At 36.7% G+C, this 18,163-nt stretch overlaps 3 protein-coding genes across 3 annotated transcripts; all 3 read right to left on the reverse strand.

The window, feature by feature from the left end:
- Nucleotides 1–290: 290 nt before the first annotated feature.
- LOC109189718 lies at nucleotides 291–1,304 on the reverse strand. Its single transcript, XM_019340328.1, has one exon. It carries the CDS (start codon nucleotides 1,302–1,304, stop codon nucleotides 291–293), a length of 1,014 nt encoding a protein of 337 aa, XP_019195873.1.
- A 9,551-nt stretch (nucleotides 1,305–10,855) lies between these two features.
- On the reverse strand, nucleotides 10,856–12,461 carry LOC109189632. The gene is made up of 2 exons (XM_019340247.1): nucleotides 12,425–12,461; nucleotides 10,856–11,897 (listed from the first exon to the last, which is right to left on the reverse strand). The coding sequence occupies exon 2, from the start codon at nucleotides 11,881–11,883 to the stop codon at nucleotides 10,864–10,866; it is 1,020 nt and encodes a 339-aa protein (XP_019195792.1). The 5' UTR covers nucleotides 11,884–11,897; nucleotides 12,425–12,461; the 3' UTR covers nucleotides 10,856–10,863.
- On the reverse strand, nucleotides 11,993–13,125 carry LOC109189719. Its single transcript, XM_019340330.1, has 2 exons — nucleotides 12,231–13,125; nucleotides 11,993–12,015 (listed from the first exon to the last, which is right to left on the reverse strand). Exons 1-2 carry the CDS (start codon nucleotides 13,123–13,125, stop codon nucleotides 11,993–11,995), a joined length of 918 nt encoding a protein of 305 aa, XP_019195875.1.
- Nucleotides 13,126–18,163: the final 5,038 nt, after the last annotated feature.

The raw sequence follows: 18,163 nt of genomic DNA on the forward strand, positions 1-18,163 counted from the left end.
CAATATCCATATTAAATGTGTATTAAGGACAGCATTAACATGAATTCTAGGTACAGAGTTACCTTCATTTTGTCCTTCCAGAGAATTCTTGAAATCAGATTTGATTCCAGAAGTGTTCACTGTCACAGCTGCATTACTTAACACTTGACCACTATGGTTTTGATTCTGAAGAAGAGATACCAGCTTCTGGAATTGGTCAGCTGAAAGGCCTATGTCATTCAACTGACTAACTGCTGAACTTGAGGGTTGTTGCATGTCTTGTGATTGTTTGTTCTTGGATTTGTATCCTGCTACCCACCCAGGTGGGAATCCATGCTTCTTGTAACATTTATCAACAGTATGACCAAGCATGTTACAATAAGTGCACTTGGGCACATTCTTACCCCCATTATTTGAAATTTTTTTCTGTTATTGTTGAAGGTTGCAGCTGCTACCACAGATTGTTCTTCCCCAATTTTGATTTGACTCTCATGAATAGCATTGGATTGAGCAAAATCACTGCATCTTTGGGTGTTTGATCCTTTAAGCTTTCTTTCAACCTTCAAGGTCATATTCAACACCTTTTCCATCTCTGGAATAGGGTCCATAACAAGTATCCCAGATTTAATTGCTTCATATTCATCATTTAACCCTTCCAAGAATCGGATTACTTGGTCCTCTTCCCTCTGTTTCTGCATTCTACTCATTAGAGTGCATGAACATCTTGGCACACACTCGCACAGGAGTAGAGGTCTCAATGCACTCATTTGTTGCCATAAGGCATTACTTTTTGTGAAGTATTCATTCACAGTCATTTGTCCTTGCACATTTCTAAAAATTTCAGTCTGAATTTCAGAAATTCTATGAGGATCAGATTGGGAATACCTCTTCTGTAGCGCATTCCAGATGTCTATGGCCTTGTCATAGTACATAACGCTCTCTGCTATGCTTGGATTGACAGACCTCAGAATCCAAGAACATACAATGCGGTTGCATCTTCTCCAAGTCGTCAGCCTCGGATCATTAGCTTCTGGAACTGGAACTGTTCCATTGACAAATCCGAATTTGTTCTTCACCTCCAGTGCGATGCGCATCGATCTACTCCAGGAGTTGTAATTGATCTCGGTTAGGGGAGGTGACACAAGGCTGAGATTAGGGTTCTCAGTAGCGTGTAAGTAAAGAGGATCCTCAAACTCATCATTGTGATGATCCGATGGGATCTGGCTTGAAGAGGCTCCTGCCTGCTCTGTCTGGTTGTGGTTTCTGTCACCGGCCGGCTCCATCACAACTGCTGCGGCGTAAGTCCGGTGAGGCTTTGATACCATGTTGGAGAACTTGGATTCAGGAACGATGGTGTGTATTCATTACAATCAGAGAAAGCTCATAAGAGCAGAAAACCATACAGAATGAATTATTGAAAAGAAAGAAGCAGACTTTGCTACTTAAGCCCTAGAGTAGTTATGAAAGTTATAACTAACTAAACTAACTCTAGGAAAAGACAAAAGAGCCCTAGGCTATAAAAGGTGGAAGAGAGCTGATGTTTCTGCTATGATCTACTGATGGCTTCATCATCTTGCTGCATTGTCTTCATCAAGTGATTATTCAAGTTCTTGCTAATATTGCTGAAAAGACTGTCATGGAGTTTAAGTCTACAGAAAACGCAATTATAGTGGAAAGTCCTCTCCATTGGCATGTGAATGTTTTAGCAGCTAATTCAATGTACAGAATTAGCCAGACCATTCTGTTATGGTATGAAAATGCTGAATACCAGGCTGAAGAGATTTTTCAAAAGCTAATATGCATGATTGCAGATATATTGGCAGCTTGTCTTACGAATTTGCCACATGTAATAGTTACCAAGTGCAGATGCAATGCCATTGAGGAGAGGGAGGAAAGTGTTCGTGATGCAATTATCATTCTTGAAGAAACTGAAGATATTCTGAAGTATTTCGAGAAGCATGAGCTTTCGAGCCTTGCTCCCAATAAGCCATTGTGCATTGATGAATGGCGCCAATGGGTGGAGAGACAAGATCCAATAGTTTCAACTTCTGCAACAATCAATGAAACACCCTCCACTGTTGAGCCCACGGGGGGTGTAGTTGTTCAAGTTCAGCCTTGATTTGTATGTGTAATGCTCATGTGTGCTTTCATAATTAGATGCATGTTACCTTCAAATGTAGACTTGATTTGTATGTGTGGTTCTGTTATGTAACTTCAAATATATCAACAGCTGAGTAATATTGGTGTGGAATAATGTATAGTTAATTATAATGTAATTATCATTTTGATTCAATTTATCTAAGAAATATTATATAAAAGTCTCTTTTAATTTAAAAGTCCATCCGTTACTCATTTTGATTGAATTGTGTTGGAAATTTATATAGTAATGAAGATTAATGTTTCAGATGAACTACCATGAAAACTTAAATAATATTTGGAGTTGTGGAGTTATAAAGATTATTTTAGTTTGGTAGAAAGTAAATTGGGAAAAATTATTTGGATCCGAAGTTTGAATCGTTAGTTTTAAACGAATCAATGCTTTCGGTGTCCATCAAATCGACTGGCATCTGCTTTGTTGATTTGGTGTGGTTATGCATGCAGTATGCATGGAATATATATGTGTATCCTTTTTTACTCTTTGCATGGTCACATGCACTCAAGTAAAACATATATATATATATATATATATATATATATATATATATATATATATATATATATATATATATATATATATATATATATATAAACTCTATTAATTTGTTGTCAATAGTATTTAAAAATCTGAAGATCAACGTTCTCTCTCCCTAGTTTCTCAAATTTCATATAATTCCTTGAAATGCACTATTAGTTGCTATTTATTGGGAGAATGAAAGCAATAGGGCTGTGAAAATTTAATGAAATTCTTTCGATACTCTTTAGATATATGGGTGTTTCAATTCACAAGTAGTTGTTAGATGATAGTTGATACCTGATTGTGATGATAATGGATAGCTATAATTACTAGTGTAAATTGTTTTTAAACACACGAAAATGAAACTAAAATAATTGTTATAAACGTAATTGAAGAGTAGGGAATATATAAATACTCACAATTTCACCGATCAAAATAAAGAGAACAAATATAACTCACAATTGCAAATTCAATAATGTTTAGCTAGAAAATTGAAACTTTAGAACCTCACTATGAAAACACCAAGAAAGTTCCATGAAAAAACTCAAGTAGCACTTATCTAGAAAATGAAGGCTTAGAATCAAACCATGAAAGAACCAAGAAAGCTTCAAAAAATGAAAGTGAAATGTGATCATCATTGTCGTCCTAGTAGCAGTAGTAGTAATATGATCAACAAATATATGACTCATCAGTGATAAACATAACAATAATTATAATTATAATCTGACTCGTTATTTGTTATTTGATCACAATTTAGGGTGTGTTTGGTTCGCACATGAGAATCGGAATCAGAATGAGTATCAAATATTTGGTAATGGTAATGAGTTTTGGTGAAAATATTTTCCAAGTTTAGTAGTAGGGTGGAATGGGGATGATTATCAATAATGTTGTTTGGTTATGTATGATCCGATAATGGAAATAAAGATTTTGAAAATACAAGAACACAAAATCAAGACTGACGGTAAATATGTTACCGGGAATATTATTATGAGACTAATAAGTGACAATAGTATCTGCTTTGTGTTTCAGTACAGTATATTGAACGTGTCCTCCCAAGCTGAGAGGAGCATCTACTTATACCAGGGTGCTAACGGTAACAACATGGGACATAAATGGGGAGCTAAGCCTTAAATTCTCTCTCATCCATGGTGGCTTCAATGGCAATAAAGGTGACTCCTGTTGGAATTCTGTCCGTTGGAGTTCTGTCCGTTGGGTCTCCATGTAGTGCCGGGTCAAATATGGCGCCGGGTCAGATGCCCACTTATGATCCGGGTCGGGTGCCAGCCCTATTATCCTGTCAACAGTCCCCCTTACTCCTGAGTCTACGGATGTGTTTGAGTTGACTTGGGAGTAAAGCTGAATCTATCTTGATACTGCGTAGAATCCTGAGTGATTTAGGATATGTGATTTTGTTTTCCAAATCCCTCATGATTTGTGCTTTCCAAATCCTTTCCTGTCTGAGCAGTTTAAGCACCTCTCTATCAGCTCTTGTCACCCTCTGTCAGTTTCTGCGTTTATCGTTACCATTTATTTATCTTTTTTTTTTTTTACTTTGCGGCGTGGGCCGGCTTCAGGCTGGGGCGCCGCCTTAGCCTGGCCGAGGCGAGTGCCTCGCCCTGCGGCCGAGGCACTGAGCTTAAGCCACAGCCGAGGCGTGCGCCTCGACCCCTCTTTTTTTTTTTTTTTCAATGCGGCGTCGGCCGGCTTTTGTTTGAGGCTCCGCCTTAGCCCGGCCGAGGCGTGTGCCTCATCCTGCGGCCGAGGCGTCGCCTCAGCCGCTAGCCGAGGCACCGCGACTCGGCCAGGCTTTGGGTTGAGGCGCGTGGCCTCGGCCCGTTTTTTTTTTTTTTTCTGTAGAGTGTAGTGACGGCCATGGTTGATCGAAGGTGGTATTGAGAACCTTTTATTTGAGCAAAGTAACCTGGGCAGACCATGATTACAAAATATTGTGACTTTGAGAAAATAAGTTTGAGCGAAGTAACCTGGGCGGACTTACTAAATACTGTTTACAGGTCTGGGCGGACCACGACTACAAAGTATTACTGATAATATCTAATTAAATGTTCTGAGTTCCATACCCGATCGATCATCCTTGCAGATGGTGTGGACTTGTAGATCCTTTCTGCCAATCTTTTTGCATGCTTTTACGTAACAACTGCGGGCTGCTCGCTGGTCTCCTCTGACGACACCTATCCCATTTGGAGTAGGGAACTTCATACACAAGTGTTCCACCGATACTATGGCCTTGAGGTCCTCTAGTGCCGGCCTCCCCAATATGATGTTGTGCGCACAAGTGAGTCTTACCACGATGAATTCGACGTCAAGTTTGCGAATGTTAGGGCTCGTTCCTATCTCCACTGGTAAGACCACTGACCCCTCGGTCTCCACTGAATCACCCGTAAATCCAGGGAGTGGGGTACGTACTTCTTTGAGCTGGTTCCTAGGTATCCCTAACTTGGTGAAGACATCGTAATACATCACATTGACTGAGCTTCCCGTGTCGACTAAGATGCGGTGGACAATGACATCGTTGACGTCCATCTTAATCACCAGGGCATCACGATGGGGTAACGGGCCTTCTGGGAGGTCATCATCAGAGAAGGTGATGGCCTCCTGTCTCTGTTTCTTTTCTCTGGGAAGATTCACCACTTCTCCCACGTATAGCTGCCGGCTCCACTTCTTTCTTTCTGCGGGCGTGTCGCCCCCAGCAGGTCCACCATAGATAAAGTGTATGGTGTGCTTCTTTTGTCGTCTGGGCGCCACCTCAGTTTCTTTCTCGCTATCATTCTACTCAGATATTTGGTCGTGTTCTTCTTCTTTTTTGGCGTTCGAGGTGGACGGCTCAGTGCCATCCTCATTCCTCCAGACATTTTTTGGTGGATTGTGTTGCGGCTGTTGCTGTTGCTTGGATCGCTTGACGAAATGTCGGAAGTAGCCCTGCTGGATGAGTTCTTCTATTTGTCTCTTCAAAACGTGGCACTCATCCCCGTATTGTGGCTGGCTTGCCTATGAAACCTGCAATACTTTGTTTGGTCTGCCTTTGGGGAGACCTTCATGCACTCCTCGGAGAATTCTACCATTCCCATCTCCTCAGCTTGCTTTAGAATGACATTGACGGGATGGGTAAGAGGAGTTAAATTGCGCAAGGGGACCAGGCGAGGTCGTTCGTGGTCTCAGCCTTTCCCTGCGGTCGGGTGGTTCGAGAGTGGTGCCTGGCTGGACGGACCAGCTTTCCCAGGCTTCCCACCTTTCCTACCATCCTCTTCGTCCTTCTTCTTCCTGTCAACGTCCTCTGCTTCGGCATAGCGGCTAGCCGTCCTCATCAGAGCGGGGGTGGTGGGCGTTCAGCTGCTTGTGGAAATACCCTGATCTTAAGGTATGGATAAATATCGGGATCACCGCCTTGGAGTCGAAGTCGTAGACATTATTGATTTCCTTTTTCCATTTGATCAGGAAGTCTTTGAGGCTCTCGCCTCTATCTTGCTTCACTACACAGAGGTGAGAGAAGGGTTTCTTATGCTGTATGCTACCGAAGAAGTATGTCAGGAAGCTCTTGGACAACTCCCCAAAGTTTTGGATGGACCCATCCGGGATGGTGTTGAACCAGTCTTGGGCCGCTCCATCCAGGGTGGACAAGAACGCTCGGCACATGATGGCGTCTCCTGCCCCGATCATTACCATAGCAGCCTTGTACCTCGTTATGTGGACACATGGGTCAGTGGCCCCTGTGTACTCCTTGATGGCGGGCAACCTAAAGTCCCTCGGCAAAGGTACGTCCATGATGCTTGGGGAGAATGGTGCTGTCATCCGTACCTCGGGTTCCGGTGACTGCTCCCGTGCCTCCACCCTTCTTGCTAACTCCTCGATTCTTTTCTGCAGCCTCTCGACCAGGGCCGACTCGTCAGGGTGCCGGTGCGGGGCCGGCTACCGCTCCTCCATGTGTCGGCGTGGAGCTAGTTCATCGACGTGCCGTCAATCTGAGTGTCGACGCGGAGCTAGTTCCTCGACGTTCCGTCCATCCAAGTGTCGGTGTGGAACCCGCTCATCAGCGCGTCGCTCCTCCGTCGAGTATTCATAATTCTCGAAATAGGATTCATAATTCTTGAAATAGGATTTATTTAAGTATTATTATGTGCCATTATTTACTCTTTAAAGAGTTGCAAATGAGGTTATTATCCTCGTATAGAAGGAATAATATGTACCATTATGTGCTCAATAAAGAATTGATAATGGACTTATTATCTCAGTCAAGATTGATGGTGTAAACATCAATGAAATATATAAAGAGCTTGATGATGTCAATTCATGTTGCGATGAAATTACTAGCAAAATCTAGTGCTCCCTACAATGACGTATTTGAATAATGATTAACATATCATCCGGTATCTTCGAGATACAAAGACATGACATTTATGTAAGAAACCATGATACGATTTTAATAGGCTACTTGGGTACTGGCTATTTTGTTTGATCCCGCCTCGCAATGCCAAGTCCAAACTGGTTATACAATGAATTTCCCTAAATGTTCAAAATGAGGACAATAACACTTGTGTTGCACAAATGTTATATGAGCTCTAGAAGAGCCATAAGATTATTATATATTTACTCTAGTGACAAATCCAGAAGATTTGTCCAATCCATTTCTTCAAATTTTGAAATACATTTTATCATGTAGAACTTGAAGATTGTTATCTTCAGGGGGAGACGGGAAGTACATTTACTCGAATCAATCCGGAAGATTGGACGTAAAATCCTGAAGATTAAGTCATAAAAGACTAACAGTTGCGCACTATTTGCAACACATCATGTACTCTTTTCCTCACTAGTTTTCTCCCATTGGGTTTTCTAGTGTCGTTTTTAACGAGACATGAGTATGATATAATGATGTAAATGGGAAAATGTTGCAAAATAACTGCTTAAATGGATAAACCCCAAAATCCTGAAGATTATGCAAATTACGCCCTGAAGGCTTATGGTTGTACTATATTTCCCTTAACTAAGTTTTTCCCACAGGGTTTTCTTAAGTTAAGGTTTTTAATGAGGCAACTAATACAAAATATGTTTTTACATATATCGTGTACTCTTTTCTTCAACTAGGTTTTTCCCACGTGGTTTTCCTAGTGAAGTTTTTAATGAGGCATGAATATATTTTCTATTGTACTCTTTTCTTATCTAGGTTTTTCCCACAGGGTTTTCCTAGCAAGTTTTTGACGAGTCAAGATCGTGGTCAAATAATGTCCAAGGGAGAGTGTTATAAATATTATACTTATTATGGACATTATTATATATTATTGTAACGTTTGTAACAATTATGTAATTATCTCTCATTATTGCTTCCGTTAATTACCTTGTATGTATATATACTCCATACTTGTTGTATAGAGTAATGATGGATGAATGAAAAGATCCCTCTCTATTTTCTGTATTTTCCTTCTCCCTGCTGTTTGATTATACAACAAAAATGACCTGTTTACTTGAAAACATGTTGACGTGGTTATTACCGAATTTAAAAATATTTTAAATAATTTTTAAATAAAATAAAAAATCATCCATGACGTATGAGTGGAATTTAAAAATTTTATTTATTTAAAATTATTTAAAAAATATTTTTAAATTTGAAACCGCCATGTCAGCACGTTTTCAGGTAAACAGGTCATTTTGAGTTGAATTGCATGAGTCTGTGTTGTTCAGGAACTCAATTTATTTTTTTTTTTTTTGAGTTGGATGGTCTAATTGTAGTTTCGTGTGCAGTTGAATGACCTATTTGACCAATCGTTATACCATGCACCGCGACGCGCATAGCACTGTGCGTTCCGCGCCTCCCAAAACGACGTCGTTTTGGTAAGTCATGTAGAGAGTTGACGCGATTATGTGTATTTGTTTATACAATTATGTGTATTTGTTTATACAATTATGTACATTTTTTATACAATCATGTATATCTTTTTTATACAATTATGTACATTCGAAACAAGAAATTTATGTATATTATGTTAAGAGTTGATGTTTATTATGTTAAAAGTTTATGTATATTATGTATTATGTTAGATTATATGTATTATCTTTTTTAAAAAAAAAAAAATATGTGTATTTTGTTATTCAATTATGTACATTCATGTATACAATTATGTGTATTCTAGTATAACATTATGTACATTTTTAAACATGAGATTTTTTTTAAAGGAAAATTAACTACCAAACACTGGGTACGCGAAATTTCAAAAAAATAAAATTTGAAACGACGTCGTTTTTCATTTGGACGCACAATGCAACGCGCGCCGTGGTGCAGGATATAAATTGCCCCTATTTGACTCTTATTCTATTGTTGGGCCCATTTTGACCCTTTTTTTTTTAAATAATTGTTGGGCCCGTTTTGAAAATTCTAGCCAAAATGGGGCAAATTATGTTGTGCATCCGTATGCACCATGCATAGTGCATACGGATGCAAAACGACATCGTTTTATTAAAAACGCGCGTCTCCCCTTAAAAAAAAAATTCAGGTTCGATTCCCAGCAACAACATATGAACTAAAATTCCAGAATCGAGGAACTATAATTCCAGAATCGATGAACTATATTTCCAGAATCTATGAACTAAAATTCCAGATCTAATCTATAAACTAAAAATTCCAGAATGAATGAACTAAAATTCTAGAATCTATGAACTAAAATTCCAGAATCTATGAACTATAATTTCAGAATCGATGAACTACAATTCCAGAATCGATGAACTATAATTCCATAATCTATGAACTAAAATTCCATAATGAATGAACAACATAATGTTGTTGTTGGGAATCGAACCTGAATTTTTTTTAAGGGGCCGGGAGACGCGCGTTTTTAATAAAACGACGTCGTTTTTGCATCCATATGCACCATGCATGGTGCATACGGATGCATAGCATAACTATTCCCAAAATGGTAATGTGCAGTGGTTAGTTCAGAGTCCAGTGGCGACGGCGGCATAACTCCGCAAATTATGCCCTGGAAACGTGTTCATAACAGAAAATTCATAATCTCATAACAGAAAATTCATAATTTCATAACAGAAAATTCATAATTTATGAATGTTGAAGAAGCTTGCGTTACAGAAGAGTAACCATGGTTTCGGACGGGAATGTGTAGGCATGGTTCCAAAGTGAATGTGCTGGCATGGATTCATAATTTATGAATGTCCGAAATCATTGCTCACCTCAAATTAAAGTGAAACTGCGAAATGTAAAAATGAAGAAGAAAAGTCACGCGATTAATTAAGGAGAAAAAAAAAAGAAAAAAAAAAAAGAAATAACGGTGCACTAACACCGTTGGGACCGTGTTCACCATGAATGGTGAACACGGTTCCATGGCATAACGATTGGGCATAACTCCGAGCATGAAGGGTGAAGACGCATTGCCTATGCCTAAAAAATATAAATAGCTCCAGTTTTCCGTGTTTAAGTAATTGTTATACCATGAATCGGTCCACCTTGCAAGGCACATAATATGTTAAGTTAATTTGCGATGTTATGAGTCGATAGTTAGGTGCCTTCAATTTATTTACAAGGACATAATTAATTACAGACACATAATATGAAAGTCATTTTAGACTAAGGTATTTGTTCATAACTACTTTCTCAAAGTACTAAAACACAGAAAGCTAATAACGTCTCCACGTACTAAAGCTCGAACCCACACCCCTCCCATATAGGAGTTCAACTTGGTGCGTTTGAACCCTAGTTCATGTATAAGTATAATTTACCGCTTTTAAGCATTTGGGCGTTTTTTATTAGGTGATATAAATTACACCAATATAGTGCAATTAAGCGGATATATAATTGGAAGAAAAAAAATTCAATGAGAATTCATAATAAATTGGTAAAATATTGCAATTTTATTCTAAAATTATTTATTTAGAATGGCTTCTGTTGAGTGTTGACGGGTGCGTAGGTGCGGTCAAAAAATAGAATGGTACATGTTGACATGTTGACTGCCTATCCTGTAATCATACAATGCAAACTAATAAGAGTTTAACAAATTTGCAATTAGTAATTAAAGAAATAGAATTGTGTTTTGTACTAAAGTTGAAAATAACAGACAGACTCACAGACAAGGTAACAAGATTGCAAAATATATATTTCATAACAGTACTAAATTAACATAAAACAACAACTACAAATATAATTAGAAGCACACATTTGGGAGAAGAAGAAGCACACATTGCATCAACATTGATTACATTGGAACAATCACAAGCTCATCATTGGACTCAACAGTAGAGGATGCTCCATTGTGAGTTACAGAGGTTGAAACTGTTGGATCTTGTGTTTCACTGTCCATCCATCTAAGCCATTCATCAATGCATAATGGCTGACTTGGACCAATGCCTAAAAGTTGCCGCTCTTCAAATAACTTCATAATATCTTCGGTTTCTCCAAAAAGGATAGCTGCATTACCAACACTTGTGAACCTTTCCTCAAACGCATTGTTTATGCACTTGGTAGCAATCAAGTGCGGCAAGTTTGTAAGACAAGCTGCCAATATGTTTGCAATAATGCAAATTAATTTCTTAAACAACTCTTCAACTTGGTACTCACCATTTCCATAGTAGAAAAGGATTGTCCGGCTGATTCTGTACATTGAATTAGCAGCTAAAACATTTACAGGCCAGTATAGAGGATTTTCCACAAGGTTTTGACTTCCTGTGGAACTGAACTCTTTGACAATCCTTTCAGCTTCATCAGCAAGACCTTGAATAATCTCCCCCGTAGAACGAACTTCCCTAATTTTATCCCCAAGATCCATGTCCAACCACTTCTTACGAAGCTTAATTCCCACCCACACAACAGTTGCTGCATTTTTAGTGCATCTCAATGCATGGTTCTCGTCCAACACATCTATTTGGCTTGCATATTGGAGACCTTCATCAACACTGCTTATCAGCTCATCAACATGTTGATTTGCAATGTTTGGAAGGGCAACGGCAATGGTTGTGAGTGTCATCACGGGAAGTGCCCAACAGTTAGGAGGTTGTTCTGATAATAGACTTTGAACTTGACTGCTATCAAATTGCATTGCACCTTTATAAAAGAAACTTTGTTTGAGAAGATTGAGTAGACTACGTGGTTGTCTATTCTTTCCCCAGTTAATATGAATATTCAACCCGCCAACAATGCTCTTCAATGTTGATTTTGGCAATTGTTTTTCTCCTTCAAGAAGTATCACAAAGTGGCTGAGCTCTATCTCTTCTCTCATTTGGTCATTTGAAACTTCAAGTGCACGTAATAAAGTTTGTTCGTATAAATGATGATTAAATACAAATACTATTGGAACACATCCGTAAAAAGAAAGAATACAACTGAACTTAATAAATATGACAACCAGAGTCTGAAGTAGTATGCAGAAAGTCAAGATCAAACTTTTTATATCGTGGAGAAATTTTGTGACCAGCTTGTTTCTTAGAATTCTCATAGGTATTGGACTCTGTTTCCATTCTACTAGACTTTCAGTCCAATAGGGCTCAACTGTGAATTCTTTTCGGGAGATTTTGATCCAATTGTCCTCATACTTAAAGATCACGACAGTACACAATAAGGTTATACCTGTGTAGAGAGGCACTATCATGGCACCCAATTGAGATTTTATAATCAATAGTATGGACCACTTATAATCAGATTGCTTGTTATGACAAGTAGTATTCCAGTATGCATTAGTAGTTATACTTCTAACAGATCCTTGTATAAGAATAAGTGCAGAAAATAGGGTGATGATATTCATAAAAACGAAAGAGGCCAACCTTGTGGTCAGAAACTGAGGGCTACCCGATGCTGCCATCACCCAATACTTTGTAATGCTCAATTTCAGCTCTTTAACTCCAAATAGTAAATGTTGTCCCGATCCCCCAGCTGCTGCTACCATCTGCTTCACTAGCGTATGATGCTTTGATTCTGCGCGTTTCTTAATTGCTGGAAGTGCTAGTGCAGAACACACAATTGCTATGAACATGCAGAACAGCAAAACAAGAGAGAAGATGATTTCTGGAAATAATGAGAAATCAAGCACACCGGTTCCAAGTTGGATGCATAAATCCACAAGGACCGTAAATACCAATATGCTCAAGGCGGTGAGATTGGTTAGCATATCTGTGCCATTCATAGAGCCCAGTGATGTGAGAAATTGACTCATGGACACAGTTAAGAAAAGCGTGCTACTGATTTTTGACATGTTATCTTTGTAAGACCACATGGGAGATGTGAGGTCGGCAGTGAGCTTGGTAGCCACAGCTAATAGTGTCAGCCAAGTTGCATTCAGACCGAAAAAATTGATTTTGCCCTTGAATGCTGTGACTGATTTTGAAATCGTAATAGAGTTCAAGAGCATTGCAAAGGTGCAGATCAGAGAAGCGAGTGCTACATAAAGGCCAATAATTGGCATCGGAGAAATGTTCTTTTCTTGCATTCTTTTAACATACACTGTACAGTTTGGGTTGGACGACATGTTTATAGGAGGAGGAGGAGGATTATTCATTTTGATTCAACTAAACTTACATACAACTTCTGCCTTTCTATATATAATAAAGGCATGCAGACAATACAAACAACGCGTCATTGACTAACCAAATTAAACTTTCACAAATTTGTGCTAGCTTTAGCTTTCAATAATTTCCAGGAAACCCACTTTGTGCGTGCTGGCTGTCTTTTTACCAATCACAGATTGAAAATTTGGCAAGGTTCGAGAGGAATTTTGCGAGTTAATAAATCATTTATTTTAGGAAAAATGATAATTTATGAACCTCTATAATATGTCAAGTATCAATGTTATTCTTGAATTATTAGTGACGTAAATGTTGCTCATCAATTTTTAAAACGGTACATATATTGTCCCTCCCATAGTATAAATGTTACCCCTTAATTTTTTTCCATGCAGTACGGGAGGGACAATATATGTACTATTTTAAAAGTTGAGAGGTAACATTTACATCACTAATAATTCAGGAGTAACATTGATAATTGACATATTATAGAAGGACATAAATTACAATTTTTCCTTTTATTTTAAATAAATACATCATTTAGAGAAAAGAAATTGTTGCATTTTGTAGAGACTTTAGACAACTTTCAATTCTATTTGTGATTCCAAACTAAAAAAACATATAGAGTGAGCATTTGGAATGATTTAAATCTATCGGTTTGAACCTTTGTGTCTTCTCCCAAATACTATCTATTGAACCATTGAGCTGATGAGTCCAGACACAAGTATATTATTCTTTTTCTCCTAATACTGTCTACTGAAACATTGAGCTAAATGATAAAATTGTAGACATTGATATCGTAGAAGAAATTTTGCTCAAGAGTTCTTACAACTTGATTAAACTTACAATCATTTTGATTAAACTTACAGACATTTTGAATCTTTGGTTAAACTTACAGTTGCCGTTTACTAACTGGAAATTTCTGAAAATTAAACTGGAAAATAGAAAACAGAAAACATGTTTACTAGCACAGTTTTACATTTTGAAAACTGAAAATAATTTCTGAAAATTTCTAGAAAACTGGAACACTCTTAATTAAAAACTGTTTTCTAAATGGAAAACATAATCATCTATCATCTATTTAGTTATATGTCACTATAACCACATTACTATGATTACATTCATTATCATCTTATTTTACTTAGCATTATCTTCTATCTTTTTCTACTTACTTTACTTATTTAAATATAACTTATTTTCTTACACTTTAAAGTTAGACATTATTTACATTATCAAAATTAAGAATTAAACTCTATATAATGATTTTTATTTTGATTGAACACAATAGATTATTAGTTCGAATATTTTAAATTATGTTACATCGTAATACAAGTTCGGTCTAAATATCAGATATTGAAATCTCACATATATTAGAATTCAAAGTAAAAGTTATAACTTCTCCCTTCCTTTCTGTAGTTAAGTTGCCCTAGCTTGAATGTGAAGGTGTGTGTGTGTGTATATATATATATATATATATATATTCGTTCAAATGCACGATCGCCTAACAAAATGCATCAACTGTGTTAACAAAAGGCACCAATAGGATTAGGAAAAAGCACAACAATGAAATGCACAAATACACCAAAAAAACACACAACACACCCAAAAAATGCACCATATAACTCCCCACCCCTAATTGTATATTTTCAGACACTGTGTGGTGCTTTTATTCATATCTAATTGGTGCATTTTTTATGATGCGTACTTAACTTGTGCATGTTTTTTGTTGTGCATTTCCTAACATGGATGGTGTATATTTGTATAACTAGCATTTTGTACGTGCGATCCACGAAAATTCATGCCTAATATTAAAACATTTTACAAATAATTTAAAATTATAATTTGAATTATATATATACACAAATAATATATGTATTTTGTACACACACATATATAATTTATCAGAAATTTAATTATAATATAATTAAGTATTAAATTAATATATAATGATTTTAATAAAAATAATAATTAAAAAATAGGAAAAAAGTATGATAGATATAGGTGTATGGAAACAATGATGTGTTATCAATGTTAGAATTAAAAACTAACGGTATTATAACGGTGTAAGGGTAGTTTTTTCTAATAACATTGGAATGTACAACATTTAAAGTAAAATGTACATTTATTTGCATACAAAAAGAGGGACATAAATCAAGGATATAACCTTCATTGAGGTTTATTATGTTTTTAGATTATTGTTGCGGCCGTACCTGAACTCGTGTATATATATATATATATATATATATATATATATATATATATATATATATATATATATATATATATATATATATATATATATATAAATTGAAGCATGTGCTCCATCTCAACTAAAAGTCTAAGCTGATAGTTGGATTGCACATTAATGTCTCAACACACCCCCTCATGTGTGCAGTGGATTCCAAGCAACACGTGCACCGTAGTCGCTTATGGGTGGTGGTGAGATGATACCAAATTGAAGCATGTGCTCCATCTCAACTAAAAGCCTAAACTAATAGTTGAATTGCATATTAATGACTCAACAAATATATATATATATATATATATATATATATATATATATATATATATATATATATATATATATATATATATATATAATAACATTGGAATGTACAACATTTAAAGTAAAATGTACATTTATTTGCATACAAAAAGATGGACATAAATCAAGGATATAACCTTCATTGAGGTTTATTATGTTTTTAGATTATTGTTGCGGCCGTACCTGAACTCGTGTATATATATATATATATATATATATATATATATATATATATATATATATATATATATATATATATATAAATTGAAGCATGTGCTCCATCTCAACTAAAAGCCTAAGCTGATAGTTGGATTGTATCTCAACTAAAAGCCTAAGCTGATAGTTGGATTGCACATTAATGTCTCAACACACCCCCTCATGTGTGCAGTGGATTCCAAGCAACACGTGCACCGTAGTCGCTTATGGGTGGTGGTGAGATGATACCAAATTGAAGCATGTGCTCCATCTCAACTAAAAGCCTAAACTAATAGTTGAATTGCATATTAATGACTCAACAAATATATATATATATATATATATATATATATATATATATATATATATATATATATATATATATATATATATATATATATATATATATATATATTTACACATATATATATAGAGGCGGGTTCAGGTGCGGCAGTGTCTTACGGTGCGGCAACACCAATAGTTCACCAAATATGCACCATCAACGTTAGGAAATACACCACACAAAACAGAGTAAACAGAGCCCTGCATCACCAAACACACACCATTAGGTGTGAGTAAAAACACCATACACTGTTCGGAAATACACCATTGGGGGTGGTGAGTTATATGGTGTATTTTTTTGAGTCTGTGGTGTATTTTGTGATGTTTTATTACATTTCATTGGGGTGTGTTTTTATTACACTGTTGGTGCATATTATTAACACTGTTGGTGTATTCTGGAATTTGACCGCACCGCCGCACCGTAAGACCCCGCCGCATATGAGCGCTCTTCTATATATATATATATATATATATATATATATATATATATATATATATATATATATATATATATATATATATATATATATATCAAGGTAGACAAAAATAATTGTGAAATACTCCTCACTATTTAAATTATTTTTGGATGTTATAAAAGAAACACATTATTACTATATGAAGGTGTGCACTTTGCAGATATTAAGCCAACCGCCTAACCAAATTAGTTGGAGTAATAATATTTTTTTTTTTTGAATACTACTGATTCTATTATAATGTAGTAGAATTGAAGCACAAAGAGTCAATGCTCCACACTGGGATTTGAATTTGATACCTCTCATTTGAGGGGACACAACTATGTCGTTCGATCACAAGGCCTTTGGCAAATCGCCTGACCATATTAGTTGGAGTAATAATATTTAATTTTGAAAAATATTATAATTGTGTAGTTCCAAGTAAATTCATCATAAAATGTTAGATTTACATATTTAATAAACGTTAAATTGCATACTTTGTCGGCTATGGTCACAAGTTAAGATTTACCAAGTGCACAATATCGAATAGTGAATTCTGATTTCTCTCGTCACTCAAAAAAATTTATATTATCAGTAAATTTATTGTAACACCCCCCAAAACATGCTATATAAAAAGCCTTAACACATGCAGATAACACAACTAAACACAAGCACAGCGGAAGGTTAAAAGATAACTGGATAAATGTAAATCTCAGTCATAGGGTGTTACGCCACGTTTACCAACAACGATAAACGCTACGGCAAAAACTGCATGGTTCACAACTATCCCAAACTCACATGTCTATAACTAAATCGGCGCACAGGCCGTAAGATAAACGAAAGGAGCTATACTATCGGGCACTAAACAACGCGCTCGTCTAGACATCACCTGAAAGAACACAACAAAAACATGGGATGACGCCCGGTCAGCGAATAATGCTGGTAACCCACCAATACCTGTTAAGTATCATACATAGATAGGAGATATATACAAAATCATTTCGAAACGGAATACATATATGTAAGTGTAAAACCAAGAGTAAACACCAACTCAAGACTCATCACTCTCAAAGATAACACGGGAACACATCCCAAGATCACAAAGGACAACAACAACTCAAGGATAAAGACACGACAAATGGCAACACATGCCTTTGTGACTACACACGTCACAAGAAGAAAACACACAACCACGACTACACAAGCCCTCATGACATCACACATCACGAGTTGATATGCCTACCTTATGCCCTGTTCCAACCTAATGGCTACCCCCAACCTTATATCTAGTTCCAACCTTTACCTCCAGGACCCCTGTACACCAAGTCCAACCTTATTCCCCCGGGAACCGTCGTTCCCCCTCCAACAGTCCTCCAACAAAACAACCGATTTCATAGTACACGAGGGTACCGATCACACACACAGCAACACATGCCACCCAAGAAACACGTGAACCTTACACAAAGGTCA

Source organism: Ipomoea nil, unplaced genomic scaffold (assembly GCF_001879475.1).
Source record: "Ipomoea nil cultivar Tokyo-kokei standard unplaced genomic scaffold, Asagao_1.1 scaffold1562, whole genome shotgun sequence".
Lineage (NCBI taxonomy): Eukaryota > Viridiplantae > Streptophyta > Magnoliopsida > Solanales > Convolvulaceae > Ipomoea > Ipomoea nil.

Excerpts from the sequence above, each read along its gene's own strand:
- LOC109189632 (XM_019340247.1), bottom strand. The coding sequence starts at position 11,883 with ATGAGAGAAGAGATAGAGCTCAGCCACTTTGTGATACTTCTTGAAGGA.
- LOC109189719 (XM_019340330.1), bottom strand. The coding sequence starts at position 13,125 with ATGTCGTCCAACCCAAACTGTACAGTGTATGTTAAAAGAATGCAAGAA. Across the intron at positions 12,016-12,230 it reads GATAGTGCCTCTCTACACAG|ACTCTGGTTGTCATATTTAT; the intron begins GTATAACCTTAT and ends ATACTACTTCAG.
- LOC109189718 (XM_019340328.1), bottom strand. The coding sequence starts at position 1,304 with ATGGTATCAAAGCCTCACCGGACTTACGCCGCAGCAGTTGTGATGGAG.